Consider the following 26,764-nt stretch of genomic DNA (forward strand, 5'->3'; position numbering starts at 1 on the left):
GGTGCTTGAGTAACTTAATAATTTTATGCCATCTTTAACTAGTATTATCTAGATTATAATATGCCATATTTTGTACAATCATTTTATTATTGTATTGTTCTATGCCGATCTGACTTTCGTAAGCGCTTGTAATGAGTCTAAATCGAAATAAATAAATACAAACAAACAAACAAACTTGATTTTCGTCTTACTCATGTTCATTTTTAGGTCCACCTGCTGAGAAGCTCTGCTAAGGTCACCCTTATAGGAGAAATTCCACGGATACGTACGAAGCGGTTTGCTGCACGCTAGAATATGGAACGCCCTTCTATCATAGAAGAGTGAATAGGCATCGCAACAGGCACGTCTTGTCAGCATGTCTGAATTCTGATTATAGCGAAGCAGTGGTCTATAATAATGATAAAAATGTCAAAAAAAACCTTATCTTAATTTGGCTCGATCTGTCGTCGCCTCCGTGGCGCAATTGGCTAGCGCGTTCGGCTGTTAACCGAAAGGTTGGTGGTTCGAGCCCACCCGGGGGCGCGAATTTTTTTATAATAATAAAAAAAAATCGCGCCCCCGGGTGGGCCTCGTTTGTAATTTTTTAAAATCGATTACGGGATGGGGTAGGTATAATTTTCAAAAATTGTGAAACTCATGCTTCTTTAGTTTTACCCGAAAGCCGGGTCCGGTACGGTGCCGGTGTACCTATTTTCATGGATATAACTTGAAGAATAACGGACGTTCATAACAAATTTTAGGCTGGGCGTTGATGTGTCAGTCAGTGAGTCAGAGCTTTTCTTTTATTTACATAAGAGCAGATAATAATAACCACTACCAATAAAGTGTTTATTGTTGGTTTGTCCTTCAATCACGTCACAACGTGTTTTGCATGGGTAGGTCAACACAGTGAAACAGGCTACATTTACTCCAGAAAATCAAAGAGTTCCTACGGGATTTTTAAAAACCTAAATCCATGCGGACAAAGTCGCGGGCATGTGTATTGTGTATGTGACTATTGATTTATTATGTTTATTGACTATTGTGTACTTCATCTATTATTTATAAGTAGTACCTAATGTTTTATAAGCAAATATTTCGTCCAGTTTAACATCTCCCGTATGGTCTAGTGGCTAGGATACCTGGCTTTCACCCAGGAGGCTCGGGTTCGATTCCCGGTACGGGAAACCACATTTTTGGAACAATTTTCGTTTTCAGCTAATGATACGCATTACAACTACGGAGGAGATACCTAGTAACTGTAGACCGCGAAAAAATATTTCCTTATTAACTACCTACTTAACAAATTGGTTTTGTTATTATGTATAAGTATGTATTAGTTCTCGTAAGTAAAGTATGTATAAATGTACCTCTGTTTGATCAATAAATAATAATTTAATTTTTTAACTTTCTAGAGTAAAAACTTTGTCAAATCCTGAGAGCAATATCCAAAATCCAAACAACTAAAATGAATGAATAAATAAAAAGAATATGTCAGAAGTGGGATTCGAACCCACGCCCTCAGAGAGGACCAGAACAACTCAGACCTACACAAGTAGGCAAGGGAACCTTGAGTCTGGCGCCTTAGACCGCTCGGCCATCCTGACTGGTGATTAGTGTGCTGAAATTATTATGCGAGCTTGTCTTACTTAAATTAAACCATCAACATTGATTTAAATATTATTTAGAAGAGTTTTAAATTAACTAAAGAGTTTCAGGTTGAATTATTTGATATTTTACTATCAAAATTATATTTTTTCTTCAGCTTTATAGACGCTAACGAACGCTAGTTGCTAAATGATACATTGCCATCTATTGAGTTATCAGATATCTACTTCGAAAGGTAATAGTTCAACTACTTTTAGGTAGATGTCGCTATCCAAGCGCGGCTACTTTGTTATAATATTTTTTGATACCAATTTATTTTGTAGCCATTAAAATAATATGAATTCTGCAACATAATCATGTGGTTAAATATGCCATTAAATTAGTAATTCAAAAATCTAGTGAAAGCGAAGTAAACTTGCCCTATTTAAAAATGGCGGAGACGTCAAATCAAAATTCATGTAATGTCAAATTGACAAATGGACGTAGAGTTGAAGTTCACGTTATTGCACAGAGTACATTATATATACTGGTATAGAGACGTCAGCTAATCTTTCGTAGTGGCGCCATCTGTTTCTAATTGCAGTAACTATTGTATGTAATTTATTTTTAATTTTTTCCGGCCTTGGATACTAGTTTTTTAAGGTCAACTATATAGCTATACGTATAACAGGTACCTATAACACGTGTGCAGGTTTAATTCATATATTATTTTTATAGGTAGTGACTTCAAAGAAAATACGAATCAAAAATTATAATTCCGCTTAGGTACACGTCGCAATATGGCAGAAATTCAGTGTTATTCTTAGTTCGGCCGCATTATTTATTATTTTATACATTGAGAGAAGTACTTTCAGTACTAAAAGTTGAGGTAATAAAACAAAACCCGTAATTTATTATTTAAAAAACTAAATTTTATTTTTTTCTTTACACATGATTTTTGTACTGAATTCTCTATAGGTATTAGGTTATGTTGAATTTAGCATGAATTTATAAGTGAATATCCCAGCAGTACACTTGAATGGATGGATCACGGATGCAGTAACACTGCGTAAACAAAAATGTGGCACAAACATGGATGTCAAGGTTGCTATAGTACCCTTATTATAAATGCGAAAGTGTGTTTGTTTGTTGGTTTGTCCTCCAATCAAGTCGCAACGTGCAACGGATTGACGTGCTTTTTTGCATGGGTATACTATAGACTATACATATAGTCTATGGGTATAGATATAGACCTAGAGAGTGAAATAGGCTACTTTTAATCCCGGAAAATCAAAGAATTCCCTCAGTGTTTTTAAAAACCTAATTCCACGCGAAGTCGCGGGCTTCAGCTAGTAGCATAGGAGTAATAGTGTCCTGTGGCTAGTAGCACCTAGTAGTAAATAAAACTTTTTGAGTCGTAGAGATCTTCTTCTTCTTCTTAATTTGCTTTATGGGAAGTCGTAGAAATACCAGACTACAGTGCGACAAGGCTCTCTTGCCACTTGATTGACATTGACAGGGGGCGCTATTGGAGAACAAAGGCTTAGAATATTCAAACAAGAACAAAGGGGACACTTGACGGCACCGTTAGTTCCGATTTCGCCACGCGCCAAGATAGCCTTGTCGCACCGTAATTTATTTTTTGATAAAACGCCATCTAGTTCTAATTGCACAAACTAAAATAATGGATATTTTTTATACTAAACAACATTAGTTCTATCTGTTAAGACCCTGCGTTATTGTTTACTCATTGAAGTTCACAGACCAATGTTGAAGTTTGTAATTTGTTTACAAAACAAATTGTTACATTTTTACGAAAATTCATTACAATTGAATTAAACTCTAATCTAAAATGGATGTTGAAGTAAAAATCAAGGAAGACATGAAAAACCTTGGCTGCAAATGCGATAAGAAGATATCCCTTGCTTACTTCCTGTACATTTATTTAGTGGACCAAAAACTCATGTACGACACTGAATACTGTTACAATAGGGATATCGACACGCTGTATGTTGTCGCTAAGCCTAATAAAAACGAGAAATTGAACATATACGTACCTATTCCGACCAATCAAGATGTTAGTATGGACTTTATCAGTGTTTTACAGGAGAATTTGTGTACGGTGGAGACGGGGCCTAGCATCAACTTAGCTTTTATTGAAAGTGATTTTACAACAGTTATTTACACGTTCACTAAAGGGCTCGCTGAGCGGCAGAGCGCGGAGAAAACTTCCCTGTTGAGACAGAAAGAGGAGCGGCGAAGTTTCATCAACAGTGAACTGAAGAAGAATAAAAGTGCAATACTGAATGAGGCACTCAATGGTGGGGTTGTTGACGATGATGACTGCCAAGTGCTAGAATGATGATTTATTCACAGGGGATCAAAGTGAAGAAGACGGTTTATCCATCCATCCATGATCAACCCATCACCGGCTCACTACTGAGCATGGATGATGCTAAAAATCAGAATAGTTCAGTCCATCACGCTGGCAAAGTGCAGATTGGCAGACTTCACCCACATTTGAGGACATTATGCTGAACTCTAGGGCATACAAGTGTACTTATCTGTTAAAGCAAGTGATATTTAAATGATTAAAATGCACATAGTACTGAAAAGTTAGAGGTGCTTATCTGGATCTGAACTCTGAACCCCCAACCTCCTGAATAGGAGGGGGATGTCAACACAGTAAAAAAGGGGTTTGAGGTAAAAGAGGACTAATTTGGTTCTTTGCCAACTTCTCCTTTAACTTTGTTAACTTTTGCCTGACAGACATGAGGGAAAAATCTGAAAACTGAATTTATGGTAACATCACAAGAAAAAATTAAAATGTGTTAATAAAAATAAATTAAAATATTGCTATTTTCAACTTTCAAAGTAAGATTACTACACCAAGTGGGGTATCATATACAAGGGCTTTACTTGTACATTCTAAAACAGATTTTTATTTATTTTCAGGCATAATAGTTTTTGATTTATCGTGCAAAATGTCGATACAATACGATTGTAGTACAGAACCCTCAGTGCACGAGTTTGACTCGCACTTGGTTTTTTTTCCTTGGGAGATCTAACCACATGGCAAATCCATTGAATTGGCCCATGTGGAGTCATCATCTATTATGTAATTAATTCAAAACTAAACAATATGGACCTTGACATAGTTCTGTGAGTATTTTTGCTATGAAGTTGCCATATCTATACACCTTGGAAGTTGGTACATAAACATTTCATATCAAACTGAACATCTTTTTCTCATATTAATGAAACAATGCGCTTAACAGAAGTAGTAGTATTGTTTAATCATTTGGGAATATAATGATTGTAATCTATTATTTCTTTACTGTATTATATAAGAATAAACAGATTCCTTGCATGTTGTTAATAAAAGCTGATGTAACTATTGTTATTTTAAGTTCACTGTACAGCTAAATACCTAACTATAGTTGTAAAAATGTAATCAGTACCCTTATTGTAAAAGTGTCTTTGTTTGTTGGTTTGTCCTTTAATCACGTCGCAACAGTGCAACGGATTGACGTGATTTTTTGCATGGGTAAAGACATAAAGACCTGGAGAGTGACACATAGGCTACTTTTTATCCCGGAAAATCAAATTCCCAAGGGATTTTAAAAAAACCACGCAGACGAAGTCGCGGGCATCAGCTAGTTCTCTCATCAGATATTCAAGTTAGTTGTATTTAATCCTGAAAAATATCAAAATAAAACATTTTTTTGAAGCCAACTTCAAAGATAGGTAGGTACTTGTTGTTGTCATAAGTAGCTTGTAGTTTTACCCTATTAGATTATACAGAAACAATTTATACAGGGTGTAACCAGAACGCTAGCAAAAACTTAGCGTTGTTGTCATACTACCTAAACACAATCCTAAACCAATAACCATTTGCCTCATTTTGTATGTTTAGTGATTTAGTATTTTTCAGACCCGCAATGTAATAGCGTGCAAAACTCGAGTCAATGTCCTGCCTACGTCGCGGCATTGACTCCGAGTGGCCTACTTACGCAACTTTCGATCACTTGTAACTTCAGTCAGATGTTTTATTTGCAATATATCGTAATGTTTTACAAAATTATAGGATTTTTTTGTGTTTTTTTTTTGTGGTATCATATCAGTAATCATCAGTTCTATCATCTGTCTTAGTTTTTGCCAGCGTTCTGGTTACACCCTACTGAATATTGTATTAGCCTGTCTTTTGGCACAGCTGCACCGGCGTCACTTGGTTCTTACCTTGGCACACGAGCAAGAAGCACTGATATTGCTTATCTATAGCGTTGTCCTTGTTCTGCTCAAATTGCTTGGATCGTTACCCACATTAGATGAATTGTCTGCAGACAGGCCGGTGTACCGGTAGTAGTAGTAATAGGTCACCAATTCAGTTACTTGTATAGAGTGTCAGAGGGGTGGTTGTTAAGTTATGAGAAAAACTCAATTAGCACCAATTTATTGTGATAAATTATATTTAAAAATAAACTGGAGGTAAATAAAAATATGAAGTTGTTATTAATTTGACACTTTATTATAAGTTACACGTCAGACATGGTACACATATCCACTTCACATTATACTATATTATACTATATTATATGCTTAACACTTTGGGTGGGTGGCATGAAGCTATTTAGATAATAATACAACCTTTTGATCCATCTATATACCCAGTCGCCTTAACTTCACTTTTATTTTATTACTGGTTTTTGGTAGGAAAAGAGTTCTGAACTATTATACTCTATCTGCGGAAAGTCATCTAGTATGTATATATATATGTAGGTATATATTATTAAACTTCACTGTAACTTAATGTCAAAAATGTGTTTGTTTTGTATAATATTTTCTTATTATTTATTGTTTTCAATATTCTAGTCTGTAAGGGGAGAGCCCTGATGCCTATAACACGAGTTTACAACTTATTTTAGGCATAGGTGGCTTAACCTAACTCTTGGTTGTAATTTTTTGGTGAAACAATAAAAGATTTATTTATTATTTAAAGAAGTTAGATAATCCCATACAAATGACAGAGAGTAAAATCTCAGTGGCCGTTAGCCATTTAGAGTCACCAACCAATTACAAACGAAATTATATTTTCGAATTTTTCTAACGTTTTTTGAAAACAAGTTTGTGATTAGTTGGCCACTCAAAATGGTTAACGCCCACGAAGTTTTTTGTCTCTATCATTTGTATGGGATAACGTAACAGAGAGAGCGCTATACTAACTTCTTTCCGTGGATAGAGTGGTTTACTCATCCAAGAGATTCAAGAGTAAAATTGATTCTATATAATATATTATTGAATAAATTTATAAAAAATTAAAAATTGTTATTCTGTTATATTTATGGAGTCTCTTTAATTTATTTTTCTTTGACATTCAATATTGTCTTACTTACCTTTCATGAATTTAATGTTGTCATTTAATTAAACATTTTATTTTCCGCTACCTAACTACATAATATTATAATAATAGTCTGTTAATATTGCAAACAACTTGGTACAGTTTACGGTTTATCTTCAATATTTAATATTGTTAAAAAACCTTAACAATATTACAGATATTAGAAGAAGTTAAATTTATTTAAAGAAATGCCCTTAAATATACAAAGAAGATTATTAATATAATAAAGAAATAAGTATTTAATAATGAATACAGGAGAATTTCCTTACTTTCATATTGATTAAATATATTTTTCAGTCGATATAATTTTACAAAAAGTATAAAAAATCCTACACTTTAAATCTTAATTCTAGCTCTTTTCGATTGCATTACATAGATAGGTACATAATATTGTAACTTCAATAGAGAATAAGAACCACTATAGAAGTTAAAAAAAAATTAGGATCAAGGCACACAGAAGTCAATAAGATCACAGTGTGCCTTAACTCTAAAGCACCGTACACACTATGTAAACATAAGGACGTGAGTATGGACCATATAATTAACCTTAATGCATGAAATAAGGCATAAGTAAATACACTATACATAAAACTAAATTGTTTAGTACAGATAAGTTTTCCATATTGCAAAATACAAAATGTATCTATAACTTTTAAGTCTTGTACATAACCATTTAGTAAATCAAGTGAAAAGCTCTGAAAATACCCATTATTTACACGATTTTATAGTTCTAAGACGAAAACAATAAATATAAAATAAAAAGTTATGCTTTATACTGATCGCATATTACGACATTACGCGGCAGATAATAATGTACATCGGCCTTTAGAATGACATTTCGGCTTTGTAGAGCAGCGTTGTCTCTGTCACTCATACCTATAAATGACGCTTTGTCGGTATCAACGACAGAGACAATGCTCTACAAATCCGTTATCTCCTTCTAAAGGTCGATGTACATTACTTTCTGCCGCGTACTGTACCTACTGTACGACAGAGCCTAAGTATAATCTATTCTTCCTTAACTGACTTAAAAGGTAAACAAGTGGCTTTTCGCTGAAATGCGAGGCGCACTGTACGCTGCCCGTAGGATCTTGTTACCACTAACTGACAATAAAATCATGATATGAGTGAAAAACCTAATTCCAGAAGGTCTAAAACGCCGAGCAACTCGTATCGCTTACGCTCTTTCTCAGAAGTGTCTGCTATTTGATTATCTTTTAAGTCAGCTAAGGAAATCTTAAGTATACCTACTGAATATGAAAATGACGTCATATCGGCTGCGGTAAAAATGACGTCATTAGCATGCGCCGCTTTTATTCAATGGTACTGTAGTCTGTAATATGCTATCAGCTTTACCGTACAACCGTCACTTCACTGAGAAATTGTCCTTTCAAACAGTCATTACTTTAACCACTAATGATTTTGAACACTTTGAAGCACCATTTTAGTTCATCTTATAACAAATTCTTATTCGTTTTAATGCATTTGCCTCTAAAACAAATTTCAGTTTCGTGCGAGACTTCGGTGGACATAGACGTGCTGACGACGTTCGCTGGGTCCATAAAACTGGATATTGATGAACTCTCTAGTTGTACAATGGATTGATCTGAAAGTACACTTCCCTTATCACTCTTCTGAAGCTCTACTATTGTTTCTGTAGCGCTTTCGTTGTTATCGTTAACAGTTTCCGCTGTCATTTCTTCTGGAACGTATGAACTTTCAGTCGTAATTTTGATTTTGGTTGTCTCTGTATCGACTTGAACAGTATTGTCTTTCGGAAGCTCTGTCGTTGTTCTGATTTCTTTTTCAGATGTCGTAACATTTTTAGTGTCTGGCTCCTCAGGTGACGTTACTCCAAACAAATAATCCATAAAACTAAAGCCATCAGATCTATCAACAGCTGATACACCCCTAGTGGTTGGCTCTGTTGGATCGCTATAGTAAGCGGTGTCATCAAATGTAGGATCCGGTGACCCTGTACCTAAGTCCAGTTCTCCTGGACTAATTTTATCTGTAGTAGTAGCTAATTCAGTCCTCGTGGTTGAAACGGTTTCTTTCAAAACTTCCGTATTGCTCTCGATATTGCTAGCAGTAGTTATTTTAGGAATGTCTATATTTGTGATTGCATCGAGTGCATCTTCGTGTGTCTCAAAGAAATCTTTAAGGAACTGGTAGTTCGGTTTGTAAGTTGTTACCGCAAACTTCGGGTTACCTTTACCCGACTTTTCTAAAGAGTTCTTAGATACGTATTGGCCTAGACGATTAACTACGTGAGGATAGTATTGAGATTCTGCTGCATCGATTATTTCAGTGACTGGACGAACCTTGACTTTTTTCCAAAATCCACGGCGACGATTCTTCTGTAAAGGTACCTCCTAAAGACAAAAAATAATAATGTTGTTAAACAGTTTACAATAATATAAGATGATTTTCTAAACCTTATCGTGTAATTGTATAATTTTTAGTGATAATAATGATGACCTTACCTCAGTTACAGTGGTAGATATTGCATTATCCGGTACTGGGGTTGTCGCTTCTTCTTGAAGCGGGGTCGTCGACTTTAGAGAGTAATTTTCTCCTGATGAAATAATTCTTTCTGGTGGAATTTCACCTATTTCACCGCCCTTGTGTTTCATTACGTTGCTCGTATATTCGTTTTCGTCTTGTTCTTCTAAACTTTTCATAACTTCTTCTAACATGCTTTCGAAAGTTGACATGGTATCAGTAGAATCGCTCTTTGTTACTTTGCTTTGTTCTACCAAGGCTTCAAGTGTAGGTGGTATGTCAGGCATTTTTTTATTATTGCGGTTGTTATATGCCGGTGTTACAGAAATAAGTATATCTTCGTATTCATTTTTTGCTGTTATTATATCGAGTTCATCTTTGGATTTGTTATCGCTCGCTGAAGAAGCTTTGGCCTCATCTGCAATATCGTTAGGATTGTATGGCTTAAAAGAATCTGTTGAAATTTTAGGTGACCAGTGGTCAGTTTCTGGTGCCGCATATTTAGGTCTGTTGATTGAGTAATTAGAATCTTGATCTTCGGATACTTGATCTTCTGTTTCTGGTTTTTTATTATATCTCTCGGAAAGTCGTGGTCTGTGACTGTATCTACTGTGCAAATTATTTTTGACAGTTGTCGATGATATGTCGGTTTGCAGTTCAGGTTTATCGGTAGGTTTCTCAGTCGGCCGTCGTCCTCGGAAACGATTTTTAGCTTCATAGGGTCTTCTTGTTATTGCTGGTTCTGTGGTTGTATAACTAGGTCGCCGACGTCTAAATTGACCGCGTTTCGCTGAAGTTTCTGTCGTAGAAGTTGGTGCAGACGATTCTGTTGATGGTTCTGGTTTGTAAACAGGCTGTTTATAATCTTGGAATCCCGGTCGAACATGGACTTGCTTGGTTTTTAAATCAGCTTGAATTTCCTCGATTCTCATTGTTGTTCGCCGCTTATCAAAGGCAGGTCGGTATGTTATGGGCTGAACAGGTTTTCTTCGATCAGTCCGTAACGATTCGCTCAAAGAAGTCTGGTGATACTGTCTTACAACTCCTGGACGTACTCTCACCCTGTTATAAGATGGCGTTGTTTCTACAATATTTTCTTCTTGTTCTTGACTTAATTCCTGACTCCCAACTTTAGTACCTTGCTCTGGTGCACCTGTTATCTCTTCTTCTCTGTTGGATTGATGCTCATCATTATTGGAGTAGACAGGAATATTTGTTGCAGTCTCAGGGCTGGATGCTTGCGTAGTGAAAAATACGTTGTCTTGATTTTGGTTCTGTTGGGGTGACGTCTGCAAAACATATCGCTCTTCTTTTACTTCGTCGTAAGATTGTGCGGTATCCTGTGGTGTGACACTGCTTTTTTGTTGATAGACATAGTCTTCATCTTGATTAGGTACTTTGGGTGCATACGGTGCATCAGTCACCGAATGTATTGTGTTAGTGTACTGTTGTGGTAGGTCCTCTAATTCTGAGTTAACAGGTGCAGTTATTGAGAGTTTATCATTACTATATGCATCTTCTGTATCTTCAGCGTTAGCAGTCTTTTGATCATTAGATGAAAGCACGTTCGGTTCAGTGATTGCTTCAATATCTACGGTGCTAGTTCGTTCCATTAATGTAACAGGGTAATTTTGATGAAGTACATCTCGTTGATAGGCTAAGTCATGTTCTTTTTTGCTTGCTTTATTTCTTTTTGTATAATTTTCATCATAGTCGGATACCTTGTAATGTACACGTCCTCTAGTCCTCGTCCTTGTGGGAGTGGTAGTGCGTTCGCTAGAATCAACCAGTTTTCTCGTAGATGATTCGGTGGTAATTTGGTTCGGTTCAAATCTAGATCTTGTAGGTAGCGGTTTCCTTTCTCTTAAGGGCCTTCTTGTGATTGTGGCACGCGTAGAATATTCCTGAGAGTCTGGTTTTGCTGTTGGATATCGAGGACGGCCTCGTGTTCTAATAGGTGGCCTCCTAGTTGATGTAGTGGTGCTACTTGTAGACGATAGTATTTCTTGTGAATTATATGCAGCGTCGTACTGGCTATATTCAGAGGACGATTTTATTACTTGATTATCATCTGCTGAAGTTTCGGGAAGGGCGTTTTCTGCCGAATGGTTTTCAGATGTGTTGGATTGTGTTTGTATATCCGTATATTGTGGTGATGGGTAAGTGGTTGTTATAGTTTTGGTTCCACCATCAGAATCAACTGGATCGCCAGAGTTGGTATTATCATTTTGGGACTTTTGTGCAGTTTTAGTGTAGTAATCATTAGTATTAAATACTGGATATCTAGAATTCTGGATTTCAGATTCATGATGGATTTCTGGGGTATAATTTTGTAGATAATTTGGTGATACCTGCTGAGGCTTATGTTCTACTTTAGGCTGTTCTGGTTCTACTTCCTGCTTTGCTGGTGCCTGTGTAGAGCTTATTGAAATTGAAGGCGGGGAGATTGTTAGTTTTGGTCCTGAATTTCCATATGCTTCCTTGTATTCGTCGAAGAAATTTTGGTAATCTAAGGGCGTACTAAAATGGAATGCTTGGTTAATAGAGTAAGGATTGTGTGTTTCCAGTAATTGACTCGGGTATGTCGAAGCCTTAGATGATGTCGTAACTGTTGTTCTTGGAGTTGTAGTAGTTTCAGGTTTAAAAACATTTTGGACTTTAGTAGGTTCTGATATTTTGTAATTTGTTTCTTGTGGGAAGTTAACAAATTGCGACGGGTTATATTGATTTCCTAGATCGCTCAAGAAATAGGAACCGGTTCTATACGGCGGTGGTGGCGTCGATTGAGTAATGGGACGATTTGATTCTGTTTGTTTCAGTGGTCGTAATGTACTAACTGCCTGTGGTTCTATTGAATAGTAATTTTGTTCGTAGCTAGGAGAATTTACTGTCGGAGGGGAAGTACTATAATAACTTATGACTGGCTTCTGAGTGACCGGTTTTTGTTCTTGTTTGTACTGTTGTCTTGAGTAGAGATTCGAGTAAGTATCGCCGACAGACGGTTTTATTGCCGGTGGAGAGTCTCTTATTAGCGAGTTTATAACGACTGATCCAACGTGTGGAGATGGGAAAGGAATCTTCGCAAAGCCCTGAGGAGTGTTATAGCTCAGGGGCGCTACAAAGAACGGCAACTGTCTCAACTTTTTGTCTATATTTTCAATGTTGGACAAATATGGTAGCTCAAATTTTACATAATTTTCTGGCGGAGACAAAGATGAAGGACCGATAAACACTTTTGGTGCATTTAAAGGGTTAACTGAATCTAATACTGCTACAGTGTTGACATTTTTCAAAGATTGCAGTACGTCGCCAACTCTTACTTGGTCATTGCTTTCCGCGTCATGAGTTGAGAAAATCGCCAAGGGAGGTTGATGTGGCTTTAACTTTTTTGGTTTCGCTGTTGTTGTCGGTGTTGTCGTAGGAAAGGGCGTCGTTATAGTTGAGAATCTTGGACTGTGGTCTACTTCACGGAATCGACCATTAAAGTTTGTTAGGAACTCTTGGGAATTGAATGTATCCATCGGTTGAGCTATCGCTGACTGTAGTTCGGCTGCTAGATTTTGAATTAGAGGATTCTGTCTCTGATTGTAAAGCTCCGTATTTACGAGCTGCGCTGATGTTAACGGACTTCTGAAATTGAATTGGCCTCTATTTAACGATTCCAAAGGCATATACAATAATTGCACCTCTTCCCTTTCCACTTTCGGTTTGGGGGCGCCAAACACCTCCTTAGTCTTATCGGCGAGTTCAAACTTTATTTTTTGTAAAGATTGTGGTTTCTTTGCAAATACCATATTACTATTGTTTTCTGCGCGATATCCATCGATGAATTTAGGTGTTTCGTGATTATTCTTAACCGCTTGACTTACAAAAGGCTTCACTGGGTTTTGTATAGGCGGATTTGGTTTAGGCGGAGCGTTTTCAAATTTAACATGATTCGAATGGATTTGAGGTCTCGGCTTTATTTGTGGTATGTTGTCAAAACTGAACTGCGGTGCGACGAAGCCTTGACTGAGCGGAAAATTTGGTTGTGTCAAACCGAATCTCAATCCTTGATTGAATCCTTGTTCCGAGATATAGTTCTGGGGGGCAGAAGGCACCGATTGGAGGTACAGCTGGCGGTTCGACGGGGAATTGTAAAATGCCCTCGATGGAAAGGCATCTTGATTGAATCCAGTCGGTTTCACGAATCCCGGAAAAGGCTCTGATAGTATTCTCGGTTCTGCTACTGCTTGTCTCCTTATTTGGGGTGCCTCTCTCTCGATGGGTCCCGATAAAGGAACCCAGTCGCTTATGTCTGACGTGTACGAGCTGATTTGACGAGACCATCTTGATTGTGCTTTCTCTGCTGAGGAAACAGCCACGAGAGCCATTAAAACTAGCACCTTCAGCGCCATCTGAAATAGAAGAGACAAAAAGAGCTTTAACTTATAGGTTTTAATGTGTTTCATCATGATCAACCCATCGCCGGGCTACTACTGAGCACGGGTCTCCTCTCAGAATGAGAATGGTTGTGGACCATAGTCCACCACGCGGGCCAAGTGCGGATTGGTAGACCACACATTTTTGAGAACATTATGGATAACTCTCAGGCATGCTGGTTTCTGCACGATGTTTTCCTTTACCGTTAAAGCAAGTGATGTTTAATTACTTAAAACACGTAACTCCGAAAGTTAGAAGTGCGTGCCCGGGGCTGAACCCCCGACCTCCCGACTAGGAGATGGATACGGCTCTTAGGTAAGTACCTAGGTACCTACTTAGTACCAAGACGTCATAAGCGCGGACGCTCGGTGTGGCAATGTTCTGGCGTGTTACATTCGCGTAACTAATGCCCTTATTATCTGATTGGAATAGCGATTTGTGACAACTTAATGGGGCCGTTTAGAATAACTTCCTATAAGGAAACGTGCTGGGAAAACATTACTTTCTCGGGCGCACTTTGCTATGTGGTCTATCTACTGAAATCATTTGACTGGTATCTAAATTTTTTAAAGGAAAATTAATCATCATGATCAATCAATCGCCAGCTCACTGCAGAGCACGGGTCTCCTCTCAAAGTGAGAACTGAGAAGGGTTTGGCCATAGTCTACCACGCTGGCCTTGTGCGGATTGGTAGACTTCACACACCTTTGAGAACATTATGGAGAATTCTCAGACATGCATGTTTCCTTACGATGTTTTCCTTCACCGTTAAAGCAAGTAATATTTAATTACTTCATCATCATCATCATCATGATCAACTCATCGCCGGTTCACTACAGAGCACGGGTCTCCTCTCAGAGTAAGAAGGGTTTTGGCCATAGTCTACTACCACGCTGGCCATGTGCGGATTGGCAGACTTCACACACCTTTGAGAACATTATGGAGAACTCTCAGGCATGCAGGTTTCTTCACGATGTTTTCTTTCACCGTTAAAGCAAGTGACAGTTTAATTACTTTAAACGCACATAACTCCGAAAAGTTAGAGGTGCGTGCCCGAGATCGAACCCCCGACCTCCAATAAGGACATCCTAACCACTAGGCTATCACAGCTTAGAAAATTAATACCTGAAACAAAGTTTTGGTGCCTCAAAATGGTTAATGCCCACTGAGATTTTTGTCTCTGTCATTTGTATGGGATTACGTAACATAGAGAGCGTTATACTAACTTCTTTTCGTGTTTTTTTTTTTAATTTACAGACTAGCGCTTGGCTGCAATCAGACCTGGTGGCAAGTGACTCCTGAGATGGAGCACGCTTGCCTAGCAGATCTATCTCTCTATCTAGTCTATTCACTCTCGACTTGAAGGTACCCATATTATAATTGGACGGGAAAATTGATGCGGGAAGAGTGTTCCAATCTTAGCGGTTTGAATCAGAAATGAGGAAGCAAATCGCTTCGTACGTATCCGTAGAATTTCGAGTACGTACGGGTGCAGACCTTGGCGATGCCTTGCGGTACGATAGTAGAAAGGTGAACCTGCACCTCGATTGCGGGAAACCTGCGTCAATCATTATTACAATCTCAATTGTTTTGATTGGCTGAATTTGTACAATTCTTGTTGCGACAATGCATTGTAGCCAATAGTGAGCGAGCGTCAACCAATCAGAGGTGATTGCGATCGTGACTTTGTAGCTGTCAAACAACCGCGGTAGGGCCACAGGTTGAAAAGTTCTTCGGCACACTCTCCGAAATATGTCCTGTGAAATACCGATGTAGTTATAAGTGCCGTTGTTGCTGTAGCCTGTACGCATTGCTCAATGGAGGCTACATTGTGTTGGGATAATGACTATTGTTTGACGACCTTGCTCTGCCGAGTTCCGGCCTACAGAAACACATCCTCTCACTTATTTACATTGAATACGGAATGGTTTGCGAGCTACCTATCTGGGATCTTGATCCTGATCTAAGGCACTCACCTCACCTTGTAAATACTTGTAGGTACTTCTATAATAGGTCGCCGTCGATGGAGTGATATAGTACCTACTACACTGGTGGCCGCGCGACCACACCCGGCCGCGTGGGCGACCTGCAGCACGACATCGACACGAGGAGAGGGAGTGCTCTGAAGAGCTTTTTGACCTCATTCCACCCTCTTTTTTCTACAACCGCACCGCGCGCCACCGTAAGGAATTTCACCCTCACCATCTGGGTGTCTGGTGCACTGCGCCAGATCCTTCTTTCCACGCACGTGCAAACTGTGGAACCAACTCCCATCGGCGGTGTTCCCACTAGATTATAACATGGGGTTATTCAAGGGGCGGACCAACAAATTCCTAAAAGGCCGGCAACGCATCGGCGGCTCCTCTGGTGCTGCAAATGTTCATGGGCGGCGGTAATCACTTAACATCAGGTGACCCGCCTGCTCGTTTGCTCGTTATATCTATAAAAAAAAAAAAAAAAGGAGGAGCAGGACCGACATGGACGAGACCACAGTGGAACAAGATGGCGGAGGCCTACACCCAAAGATAGGTACCCAAAATATAAACCAATACCACCAAACTAAATAATAGGTGCATCCTTTATATTCTTGTTATTTTTGCTACTGTTTTGTTTTAAATAGTATGTTACATGTTCTAATATTTAGATAATTAATACTATTAATGAAAATTAATTATAATGCAATATACTTACCTAAATTGAATAGAAAGATGACATGACCTAACATATGAATCACACGAATTAGATAATAGAATGATTAAATATTTTTTGTTATTTTTGTTGCTTTTTTTGTCTTTTCTGAAATAGCTCAATTTAATCTTCTATATAAATAAAAGGAAAAGGTGACTGACTGACTGACTGACTGACTGAAGGACTGACTGATCTATCAACGCACAGCTCAAACTACTGGACGGATCACGCTGAAATTCGGCGTGCAGATAGTTATTATAACGTAGGCGTCCGCTAAGAAAGGATTTTTCAAAATTCAACTCCTAAAGGGTGTGAAATAGGGGTTTGAAATTTGTGTAGTCCACGCGAACGAAGTCGCGAGCGTAAGCTAGTTAATAAATAATTTAACAACTTTGTATAATTTTAATTGAAACAATGACATAAGCGTTACGGAGTTGGACTTTTCGTATGATAAAAATGCGTTTTGAAATATTGATTTTTACTTTATTCACGTATACAATCCTCCGCAGGCCTTATAACAATCAATCAACAGATGAATTGTATAAAAGAGAAAGTCGGAGCCAATCGTCTCAAGTGGCGTCATAGGCTGTACCTACAGAGTCACAGTGAAGTATCAAGTCAGAGCAATCTGCGCTTTTCCTGCGAAGGTGAAAACGCAATTATAACACTTTCCCCGGCGGATGGAGCTGTATGGAAAATATCCGTTATTATCCCGGGCTTTGCGGTGCGCTCGGATGCTGGGAGCTTCTGTGCCGCAATTATCATACCTACGCATCTAATTCATGGACTTAGTATAATGGTCTATAAATGCCAGCGCGCGCCAGATCTTCGTTATTTTATAGAAGCTGAAAGTTTAATAAATTGTTACAGTTTGAGGTTGTCACGATACTAAGGGTGAGATCTATAGAGCGCACTCTGACTTAGCTTAGACTTAAGACAGAGTTATAACGAGACAGAGCTATATCGCTCACATAAATCTGTCTCGTTTTAACTCAATCTTAAGTCTGAGCAAAGTCAAAGTGCGCTCTATAGATAGCATAAGTATCTGGCAATGCATGACGTGATTTATCTAACTCCAAAAGTTAGAGATGCGTGGTCGAGATCATTCATCAAAACCCCGACCTCTATGACAGAAAATGCCGCATCTTAACCACTATCTCAGACTAAAAATCAAGAGACTTGTCAGACGCGTATACCCGAAAGGGACAAAACAACAAAAAAAATCATACTTATACGTGTGAAAGGTTATGTTTCATAATTTGCGTTCGCTACAACTTTTACACAGCTACACCATATATGGCTTCTAAACAGCTTCAATACTAAATTTAACTATCACTGAGGTTTTTTGGGCACAAACTACAACGTGCCCAACAAAAAAAAAGCTAAACTGACAAAGACAAAAAACTGTGTTTTTGTCCTTTTCACTCTTCAGAGCTTTTCTATACACCTAGCTTGCTCTATCAAGGTATTATTATTTCGATGCCAAGTCTCCTTGATTCTTAGTCTGAGACCACTATGCTAGGTAAGGTACGGACCTACCTACTGCTTGACATATCATATCGCTAAATTCACTCAAAAATAATGTTGGTAAAATTAGCAGGAAATGCAAAACCACGCATGTTGTTGGCATCTGAATAGCTGGCTCGCCCTGCTTCGCATGGGTAATGAGTAATGAGGTTAGCATAGGTTTTACCTATGCTAAGGTCCACTTGTATGACAGGCGGTTAAGTTACGCCCATCGACATAGGAGGTAATAATTCTTATAAAATTCCTTACACAGCCTTTAGAATGACATTTCGACTTTGTAGAGCGTAGTCTCTGTCACTCATACCTATATGACGTTTTATCGGTCTCAACGACAGAGACAACCCTCTACAAATCTAAAGATCGATGTACATTAGTTTCTGCCGTGTACTGTAGTTACATAACCGACAGGGACGGCGCAAGGAGAGAGCCGGCTTCCGCATTCCGCAAGGCGGAGACAATTTTCCGCACAAGTCTTCCGCCTCAACGGTATACCTAGTGCCAGCAGCGAGTTGTAGATAAGATGAATTTTCACGCTTGCTTGCTCTCCTGACTATTTGTTTGTGGTGCAAGTTATAGGTGTAAGGTTACACATTTTAGGGTTCCGTACCCGAAGGGTGCCGACGGGACCCTATTACTAAGACTCCGCTGTCCGTGTTTCGTCCGTCCGTCTGTCAGCGGGCTGTATCTTGTTAAACGTAATAGGTAAAGTGTTGAAATTTTCACAGAATGTGTATTTCTATTGCCGCTATTACAACAAATACTAAAAATTTCAAAATAGCTGCCATGTAAATTAAAAAAAAAATGTTACTCCTTGTACGATGTTACGGTACTGAACTCTCCGTCTGCGAATCCGACTCGCACTTGACCGGTTTTTATTTTTAATCCGTTACAAGTTAATCCTTAACGCGATCTCTCCTGGTGGTAGGTGATCAGTCTAAGATGGAAGCAGACTATCTTAGAATAGGTATGGCAGTTTATTAAACCTATTCCTCCAAATCGGTTTCTAGTTTCTGTTACACTGTAGTAACTGTTACAGCCGAGCACACAGCACAGCAATGGCTTCTACATTTACACACCTTCAATACTAAATTTAAAACAGAAAACTAACTCGTAATATTCGCAATAAATTAGTATCACAGAGGTTTGTTGGGCACAGACCGTACAGATGACAACTGTGCCCTGTACTTTCGACGCCTGTACCCGTAGTATAAGATTTTACGTCTCACCAAACGTTGCTAGAATTCGAGAGTCGAAACACTTCCGCGTTATAGTAAACTGGATCTTAAACGCCTTGTTTTAAAGCTCAAGTTTGTCTACACATCTACAGCCAGCGCTCCAAGCGGAAACGTTGCGAATTAAAATCAGTGGCATTGAATTTTTGACTTCAATTCAAGGCTCTTTAGGTCCATTTTACTTTGATGTTATTTTGTTTCGATTCTCGAATTCTAGCAACGTTTGGTGAGACGTAAAATCTTATACTACGGGTACTGTATTTTGGTTCCTATTGTATATCACGGACTTGTGTAAAGTAACGCCTGCTTGTATACAACATATGTATATGTTGTAAGTACCTACATGGCAAGTCAGTATCGTGATGGGTTCCGCTCAACGCAATGCGCGCAGGCGACCAACTTGCGCAGCGGTGCATGGCGCGGCGAGTAGGGGGACAAAATAGTTTCATTATTATCCTACTGTTGTGAAAGATGACCATCTGTTTGATGCTTGTGACCTAGTAAGTACCTATGTAGGTATGAATAGATCCGTAGGAGAACCACAGTGACCGACATAGCTCAGCGGGTTGCGAAGCTGAAGGAGCAATGGGCAAGTTTGTTGTGGGCCCTTCTCAGACCTGGGCGCGTTTGGAACCCTAGTAGCTTTAGTTTTAAGTTTACGTAATAAATTATCACCACTACATCATTGTATTGCAAATACAGCAATTAACAATCAGAAAGTGTAGGCATACAATAACATTTTGCACGATAAATCAAAAACTATGATACATAAAAATAAATAAAAATCTGTTTTAGAATGCACAGGTGAAGACCTTTCATATGATACCCCACTTGATATAGTTAACTTACTTAGAAAATTGAAAATACAATTATTAGTTCATGACCACAATTTAATTTTTTTTGTGTGATCTAACCCTAAATTCACGGTTTTCAGATTTTTCCCCAAATGTCAGCTATAAGATCTACCTTCCTGCCAAATTTCATGATTCTAGGTCAACGGGAAGTACCCTGTAGGTTTCTTGACAGACAGACAACAAAGTGATCCTATAAGGGTTCCGTTTTTCCTTTTGAGGTACGGAACCCTAAAAATCAAAATCTGTTTTGGAATGCACAGGTAAATCCCTTTCATATGATATACTTGGTATAGTAATCTTACTTTGAAAGTCGAACATACTAATTATTTTTTCATGGACACATTTTAATTTTAATTTTCGTGATTTAAGTCAACGGAAAGTACTGTATAGGTTTCTTGACAGACAGACAGACAGACAGACAGACAGACAGACAGACAGACAGACAACGAAGTGCACATGATCCTACCTATAAGGGTTCCGTTTTGTATTTTGAGGTAAGGAACCCTAAAACGCAATAAAAGTTGATCAACATAATGTAGCATTGTGTGACCGTGTGTTTTGTCTGTTCGTAGTGCCGGCCGGTGTCGCGTACACAATGCGTGCTGAGGAAGTATTGTGTTTCTGTTTGTCTGTCATTACACTCGTATATCAGTAACTAGCTGACCCCCCACTTCGCTCGGTTACAATAATATCTGAATATTGTGAATAGACATCTTCTAGACAAGCGCGCTCCATCTTAGGCTGCATCATCACTTGCCACCAGCGGGGAGATTCGCTAACTCAGTGTCTAACACTTAATGATAGGCACCGTGCTCATTTTTAGGGTTCCGTACCTCAAAAGGAAAAACGGAACCCTGATAGGATCACTTTGTTGTCTGTCTGTCTGTCTGTCTGTCTGTCTGTCAAGAAACCTACAGGGTACTTCCCGTTGACCTAAAATCATGAAATTTGGCAGGTAGGTAGATCTTACAGCTGACATTTGGGGAAAAATCTGAAAACCGTGAATTTAGGGTTAATTCACACCAAAAAAAATTAAATTGTGGTCATGAACTAATAATTGTATTTTCAATTTTCTAAGTAAGTTAACTATATCAAGTGGGGTATCATATGAAAGGTCTTCACCTGTGCATTCTAAAACAGATTTTTATTTATTTTTATGTATCATAAGTTTTTGAATTATCCTGCAAAATGTCGAAAATATACGACTGTAGTACGGGACCCTCATTGCGCGAGCCTGACTCGCACTTGGCCGGTTTTTTAATCCGTTGAAGGTTTTCTACGAAAGAATATTTTAATATCACCCCATGAAGCAGCAATGTAGAACTAACCAACCTCTGTGGCTATCATTCATTGTTAGACACTGAGTTAGCGAATCACCCAGCTGGTCTGATTGCAGCCAAGGGGCTAACTTGTATCTGAATAAATAAACTCAGAACCTTAAAAGTATCGTTCAAGTATAATACCTCAAGTGTTCCTTTCATTACCGATGGTAATGCAGTCGTTTGCGTGTTACACTCAATACATAATAACGTGTACCTGAAACAAAAACAACGCAATTAGTGCACTGACCGGAATCGAACCTGCACTCGGTCGTTACCCGCTCGTTGCGGCAATAGCTACGCGGTCACCGGGTTTGGTGTAAAGCTGCAGACACATTGCTGTGGTGTTGTAAAGGAGCGTTTTTTTTTGTTCTGGATTTATATTCTTACTTAATAGGTTTACCTACTTATTTCATTGGCCCTCAAAAATCTCAAAACGAAAGAAAAATAATGGCATTTTAATATTTTATAATTTGTGGTATTGGTATATATAAACGAAATTGACAGGTCTTAATATAATGCTATGCTACAGTACAATGCAGGAGACTTTATGAAAGGGATAACAGTACATTTAGATAGAGATTGTGTACAGTGGAATTAGCCACAGTATTCAATTTTAATAAAATCTCCAATCACCGTCTTTGTTTTCACTGCTAAAATGACTGAAAGAAAGAACATTTAGGTAGACAAAATCGAAGAGTGAAATGCGATATCAAAGAGTCGCAAGGAGCCACTGGACACTGTGTATTGTATGTACATACTGTTTATATAAAAATGTGAATATGAGTGTTTTACGCTTTCAGTCGCGTCACAAGACACAACGCGGTAATTCGTTTGTACCCTAACTCTACTCGTTTGGAGTCAGTGAACATGTAGGATATTAAGTACTTTATAGTACAATTAAACTAATTATTTGATTAATTGCTGTTAAATAATATTCGATTTTGGTTAGATAAGTCTACCCGTTTCAGTAAAAGATATTAACGTTTCTACTTATAAGTTTTTTTTTTAATTCAGATACAAGTTAGTAGTGTGTGTTTAGGTTAAGTGTTTAGGTTTGTCGAACAACACGCACCGACACACAAAACACGCGCTTTTTGCGTGAAAAAGGAAACTTTTTACTTGAGTTTTCTTTACGTGTGAAAGGAAACAGAAAACAGAAACTAAGTAGCTGATGCCCGCGACTTCGTACGCGTGGATTTAGGTTTTTAAAAATCCCGTGGGAACTCTTTGATTTGCTGCGCCTTAGCAATTTCTCCGGATACCACATAGTAAATAGCTAGGTAACAACCGTAACGACATACATAACATTATGCTTTTATACCGGGTGTAGAAAGACAGGTGATAGTACTGATGATTACTGATATGATACCACAAAAAAATATTTAAAAAATCCTATAATTTTGTAAAAGTTTACGATATTTTGCAAGAGGTCAACGAACGTTGCGTAAGTAGGCCACTCGGAGTCAATGCCGCGTCGTAGGTGGGGCATTGACCCGAGTTTTGCGTGCTATACATTGCGGGTTTGAAAAATACTTAATCACTAAAACTACAAAATTAGGTTATTGCTATTGGAATGTGTTTAGGTAGTACCTAAAACAATAACGCTAAGTTTTTGCTAGCGTTCTGGTTACATCCTGTATATAGTCATCCTGATAACTCTCGGTATAAGTATACTTACGTGAGAAATTACGATATCTACCGAAGAAGTCATAAGCGCTATACTTGTCATACCAGGTAGGTATTTACCGCTGTAAAGCCAGGCTAAAATGGCTTCTAAGACATTGAAATAAAGATTATAAGTATTGTAGCAGTCACAGGTGTTGGGGTTTACTATTTGGTAAGGCAAGTTTGAGTAAAAAACAAGTGAAATGACAGGAAGAATGACCGGACAGTCCTACTAAAGTAGTCGTAACCGGTTTAAACTGGTTCGGGGCGGCTCAAAGCGGTCGTTTGAAAATAGACGTTTACTTTCGTTTCGGACTTTCTGACTCTGTGTTTCTGTGTTATATTATTATATCTACATAATTATAACTATAAAGTCATGATGCATGAAGATTTCTGGATTATTTATATTAAGTAAGTACATCTATACTTCTATACTAATATTACAGATCGCGCGGCGAGAGTTTGGCTTTGACCTTCGGGTGGAGGGGATTACTGCGCATGGGTACTGTCACGCACACAATACTTTTCCTTTTTTATGTACCAGGTTGGATATTTGAGTGGGTCAAAATTCATGTACAGTGGTAATAATGCTAGAAAATAATACGAAATAGATAAACTTCTTCATTTATTAAAACTATTGATAGTTATTTTACTTATATAAAATGTTTATTTCCTTTTAAAGTTTACAGAGACAGCGATGAAAATTCTAAATAATTGTTTTTTAATAAAATTATTTATTCCAAGATACATGTAAAATTGGTACATACAAACAAAAGAAAACTTAAAATAATTATTAAATACAAAAGTTAACATTAAAAAAAAGTCTTAGCAGCAGTGCTATTCAGATTCTTATATAATAAACAATTAACGAAAATAGCAATTCACTTGTGAACGTGATTGTACAAACAGAGGCAGGGAACGACTGGAGCAGTGGAGCGCCAATCAGAGCACCGCGTGCGCCTACACACCCGCCCCGCACCCCACTAATTGCCCGTTGATACCCAATTTCTGATTTCTGCGCAATAACGGTCAAAGCCAAACTCTCGCCGCGCGTACTGTATAAAGAGGTAAAGTTTGTAAGTTTGTTTGTAGGCGGTGATCTCTGGAACGACTGAACCGATTTTGAAAATTCTTTCGGCGGTAGAAAGCTTCATTATTCCTGAGTGACATATGCATTAATGCAAAGAAAGTCTTTGTACATATTTTCGATATTATGATAATTTGAGATTAGCTCGACCGGTTTGTTGATCAATATTACAACTTGACAGTTTATTTTAGTAAAATTATCATAATTGCAGAAAGACGTAGAACGTAAGTAATTAATTATTCCGATTTCTCTAGTAAAGATCCGATCGCTAGGTATTCGTTAATTTCAATTATTTAGCATATTCCTGTATCACGGAGTTAAATTGATAAACTATCGCGACTTTTCAGCCTTTACAAATGTGACAGATACATCGATATTTAAATGACTATATAAGTCAATGGACAGATATTAATATAGTACCTATACTAGCTTATGCTCGCGACTTCGTCCGCGTGGACTACACAAATTTCAAATCCCACTTTACCCCTTTAGGGGTTGAATTTTGAATTATTAATCCTTTCTTAGCGGATGCCTATGTCATAATAGCTATCTGCATGCCAAATTTCAGCCCGATCCCTGCGTTGACAGATCAGTCAGTCAGTCAGTCACCTTTTATATATATATACAGATTAGTATGAATTAGATTATTAGGGTTTCAATAAGAAAACGATGGATTTTTTCAACTTAGACATTTTTAAATTTTGAATTTTACCATAGACAAAGACAACGTGCGTCAAATTACTTATAGTTATTGTTTTACTAGGTTAACTAATTGTTTTGCATGCCTAATATTTAAGGCGAAACATTTCTACTGGACAATTTTATGTAATAACATCTCATTGTAAAATGTTTCTGCAAATAAAGAATCTTTGAATCTTTGGAAAGATCATCAAGCCTGCCCATTTACTATACCGTTACAAATTGTTAATATCCCAAATATTAATTATTATCGCTCCAAATAATTAAATATCACGACCTTTATAGTAAATGTTATTAGGTAGTGTTTCCACCCTTTCCCACGATCAACTAATTTATAATCGATCACAGTTCACGCTTGACCTTTGTCTAACGACTCCGCTGGCCTTCGGTTGACGTGGCCCCATTATAATGATATGATTTTAAGACATTGGCTTTGAGAGCCAGCGGATGCCAGACCATCGTTATTTTATAAAAGCTGAAAGTTTAAGTATCTGCGTATTGTCCTCAACACAAGGAGGAACGATCAGCGACTATGAAGTTTGAATCATAGTGTCTGGCAGAGATTGATCATCATTTCTAGTACTATTCCGAAGAAAATATAAAAGACATTATACCTACCTACTTTGACGTTTGTACATGTACAGTTTACACCTTTATTTACCGGTACCCCCTCCCTTCCAGGTTAGCCCTCTTCCATCTAACTGCCTGTGAACTGTGGTATCACGCTACGAGGCCCAATTTTTTTTTAATGTATGATGTTCACCGATTTTTTCGAGGTTTCTGGACTGATTTCCAAATTATTATTTTTTGGTATTTTTCGACTATGGTAGGACATTCGGTCCTAACCTCATCCTCAGTTTGCCGAGACATTACGGACATTATTATAACACTTTGTATAATATCTGCGATGGTAATGATGCCAACTTTAGAGCCTCAATAGCTCAACGGGTTAAGGAGTGGACTGAAAACCGAAAGGTCGACGGTTCAAACCCCGCCCGTTGCACTATTGTCGTACCTACTCCTAGCACAAGCTTGACGCTTAGTTGGAGAGGAAAGGGGAATATTAGTCATTTAACATGGCTAATATTCTTTAAAAAAAAAAAAAAAAAACTTTAGACCATAAGACACCAAAAGGTAGGTATCTACTATCTACCCACATTGATAAAGTGTTACCTTGATTCCACTAACCACTTGTTGGGGCGATCTTATGGTGATAAAGAGAAAGTGATCGTTTCGGAGATATGCGCTGACGTAACAGACAAGCAGACAACCATGCGGCGTGGCGTCATTCCGCTCGGAATCTTGTTAACATTCCATTCATAGTGTATGCTAAAGTTAGTCAACTAGTTTTAGCCTGTTTAGGGACGTTACAACACCACTATGAGTAATGGGTAATCTCACGTAAACCATGGATTTTTATGGGATAAAAAGCCTATGGGCTAATCCAGGGTATAATCTATCTTCACTCCAAATTTTAGCCAAATCCGTCCAGCAGTTTTTGCGTGGAGCAGTAACAAACATACACATAAACTTTTGCCCCTACAATATTAGCGTGATAATCAAAATCATAATCCATACTAATCTACACTAATATTATAAAGAGGAAAACTTTGTTTGTTTGTTTGTACTGAATAGGCTCAAAAACTACTGGACCGATTTTAAAAATTCTTTCACCATTCGAAAGCTACATTATCCACGAGTAACATAGGCTATATTTTATTTTGGAAAAAAATAGGGTTCCGTAAGATATTTGGGTTTTTCGGACACAAGGTGTAAAAAATCAACCAGAAAAGTTACTT

The 26,764-nt window shown here is 38.0% G+C and overlaps 2 protein-coding genes and 3 non-coding genes across 6 annotated transcripts in view; 3 read left to right on the forward strand and 2 right to left on the reverse strand.

Annotated features, from left to right (window-relative positions):
• Window positions 1-448: 448 nt before the first annotated feature.
• On the forward strand, window positions 449-522 carry TRNAN-GUU (transfer RNA asparagine (anticodon GUU)). The gene has a single exon. It is a non-coding gene; the product is annotated as a tRNA-Asn (tRNA).
• Window positions 523-1,094: 572 nt separating this feature from the next.
• On the forward strand, window positions 1,095-1,166 carry TRNAE-UUC (transfer RNA glutamic acid (anticodon UUC)). Its single transcript has one exon. It is a non-coding gene; the product is annotated as a tRNA-Glu (tRNA).
• Window positions 1,167-1,471: 305 nt separating this feature from the next.
• TRNAL-CAA (transfer RNA leucine (anticodon CAA)) lies at window positions 1,472-1,586 on the reverse strand. The gene is made up of 2 exons: window positions 1,549-1,586; window positions 1,472-1,516 (listed from the first exon to the last, which is right to left on the reverse strand). It is a non-coding gene; the product is annotated as a tRNA-Leu (tRNA).
• A 1,720-nt stretch (window positions 1,587-3,306) lies between these two features.
• Window positions 3,307-6,065, forward strand: LOC117983523 (uncharacterized). Its single transcript, XM_069500018.1, has one exon. The coding sequence runs from the start codon at window positions 3,419-3,421 to the stop codon at window positions 3,926-3,928; it is 510 nt and encodes a 169-aa protein (XP_069356119.1). The 5' UTR covers window positions 3,307-3,418; the 3' UTR covers window positions 3,929-6,065.
• A 7-nt stretch (window positions 6,066-6,072) lies between these two features.
• Window positions 6,073-26,764, reverse strand: part of LOC117983715 (mucin-2) — a 45,874-nt gene continuing 25,182 nt past the window's right edge. The window contains exons 1-3 of one of the 2 annotated variants that reach the window (XM_069499941.1): window positions 21,656-21,723; window positions 9,451-13,866; window positions 6,073-9,339 (exon numbers count right to left, since the gene is read on the reverse strand). In XM_069499941.1, coding sequence (XP_069356042.1) covers window positions 8,419-9,339; window positions 9,451-13,866; window positions 21,656-21,673 — 5,355 coding nt within the window. In that variant the 5' untranslated portion in view covers window positions 21,674-21,723 and the 3' untranslated portion in view covers window positions 6,073-8,418. Of the gene's footprint in view, window positions 9,340-9,450; window positions 13,867-21,655; window positions 21,724-26,764 lie in introns of those variants that run through there. The other variant, XM_034970326.2, reaches the window with a different exon arrangement.

This window comes from Maniola hyperantus, chromosome 7 (assembly GCF_902806685.2).
Source record: "Maniola hyperantus chromosome 7, iAphHyp1.2, whole genome shotgun sequence".
Lineage (NCBI taxonomy): Eukaryota > Metazoa > Arthropoda > Insecta > Lepidoptera > Nymphalidae > Maniola > Maniola hyperantus.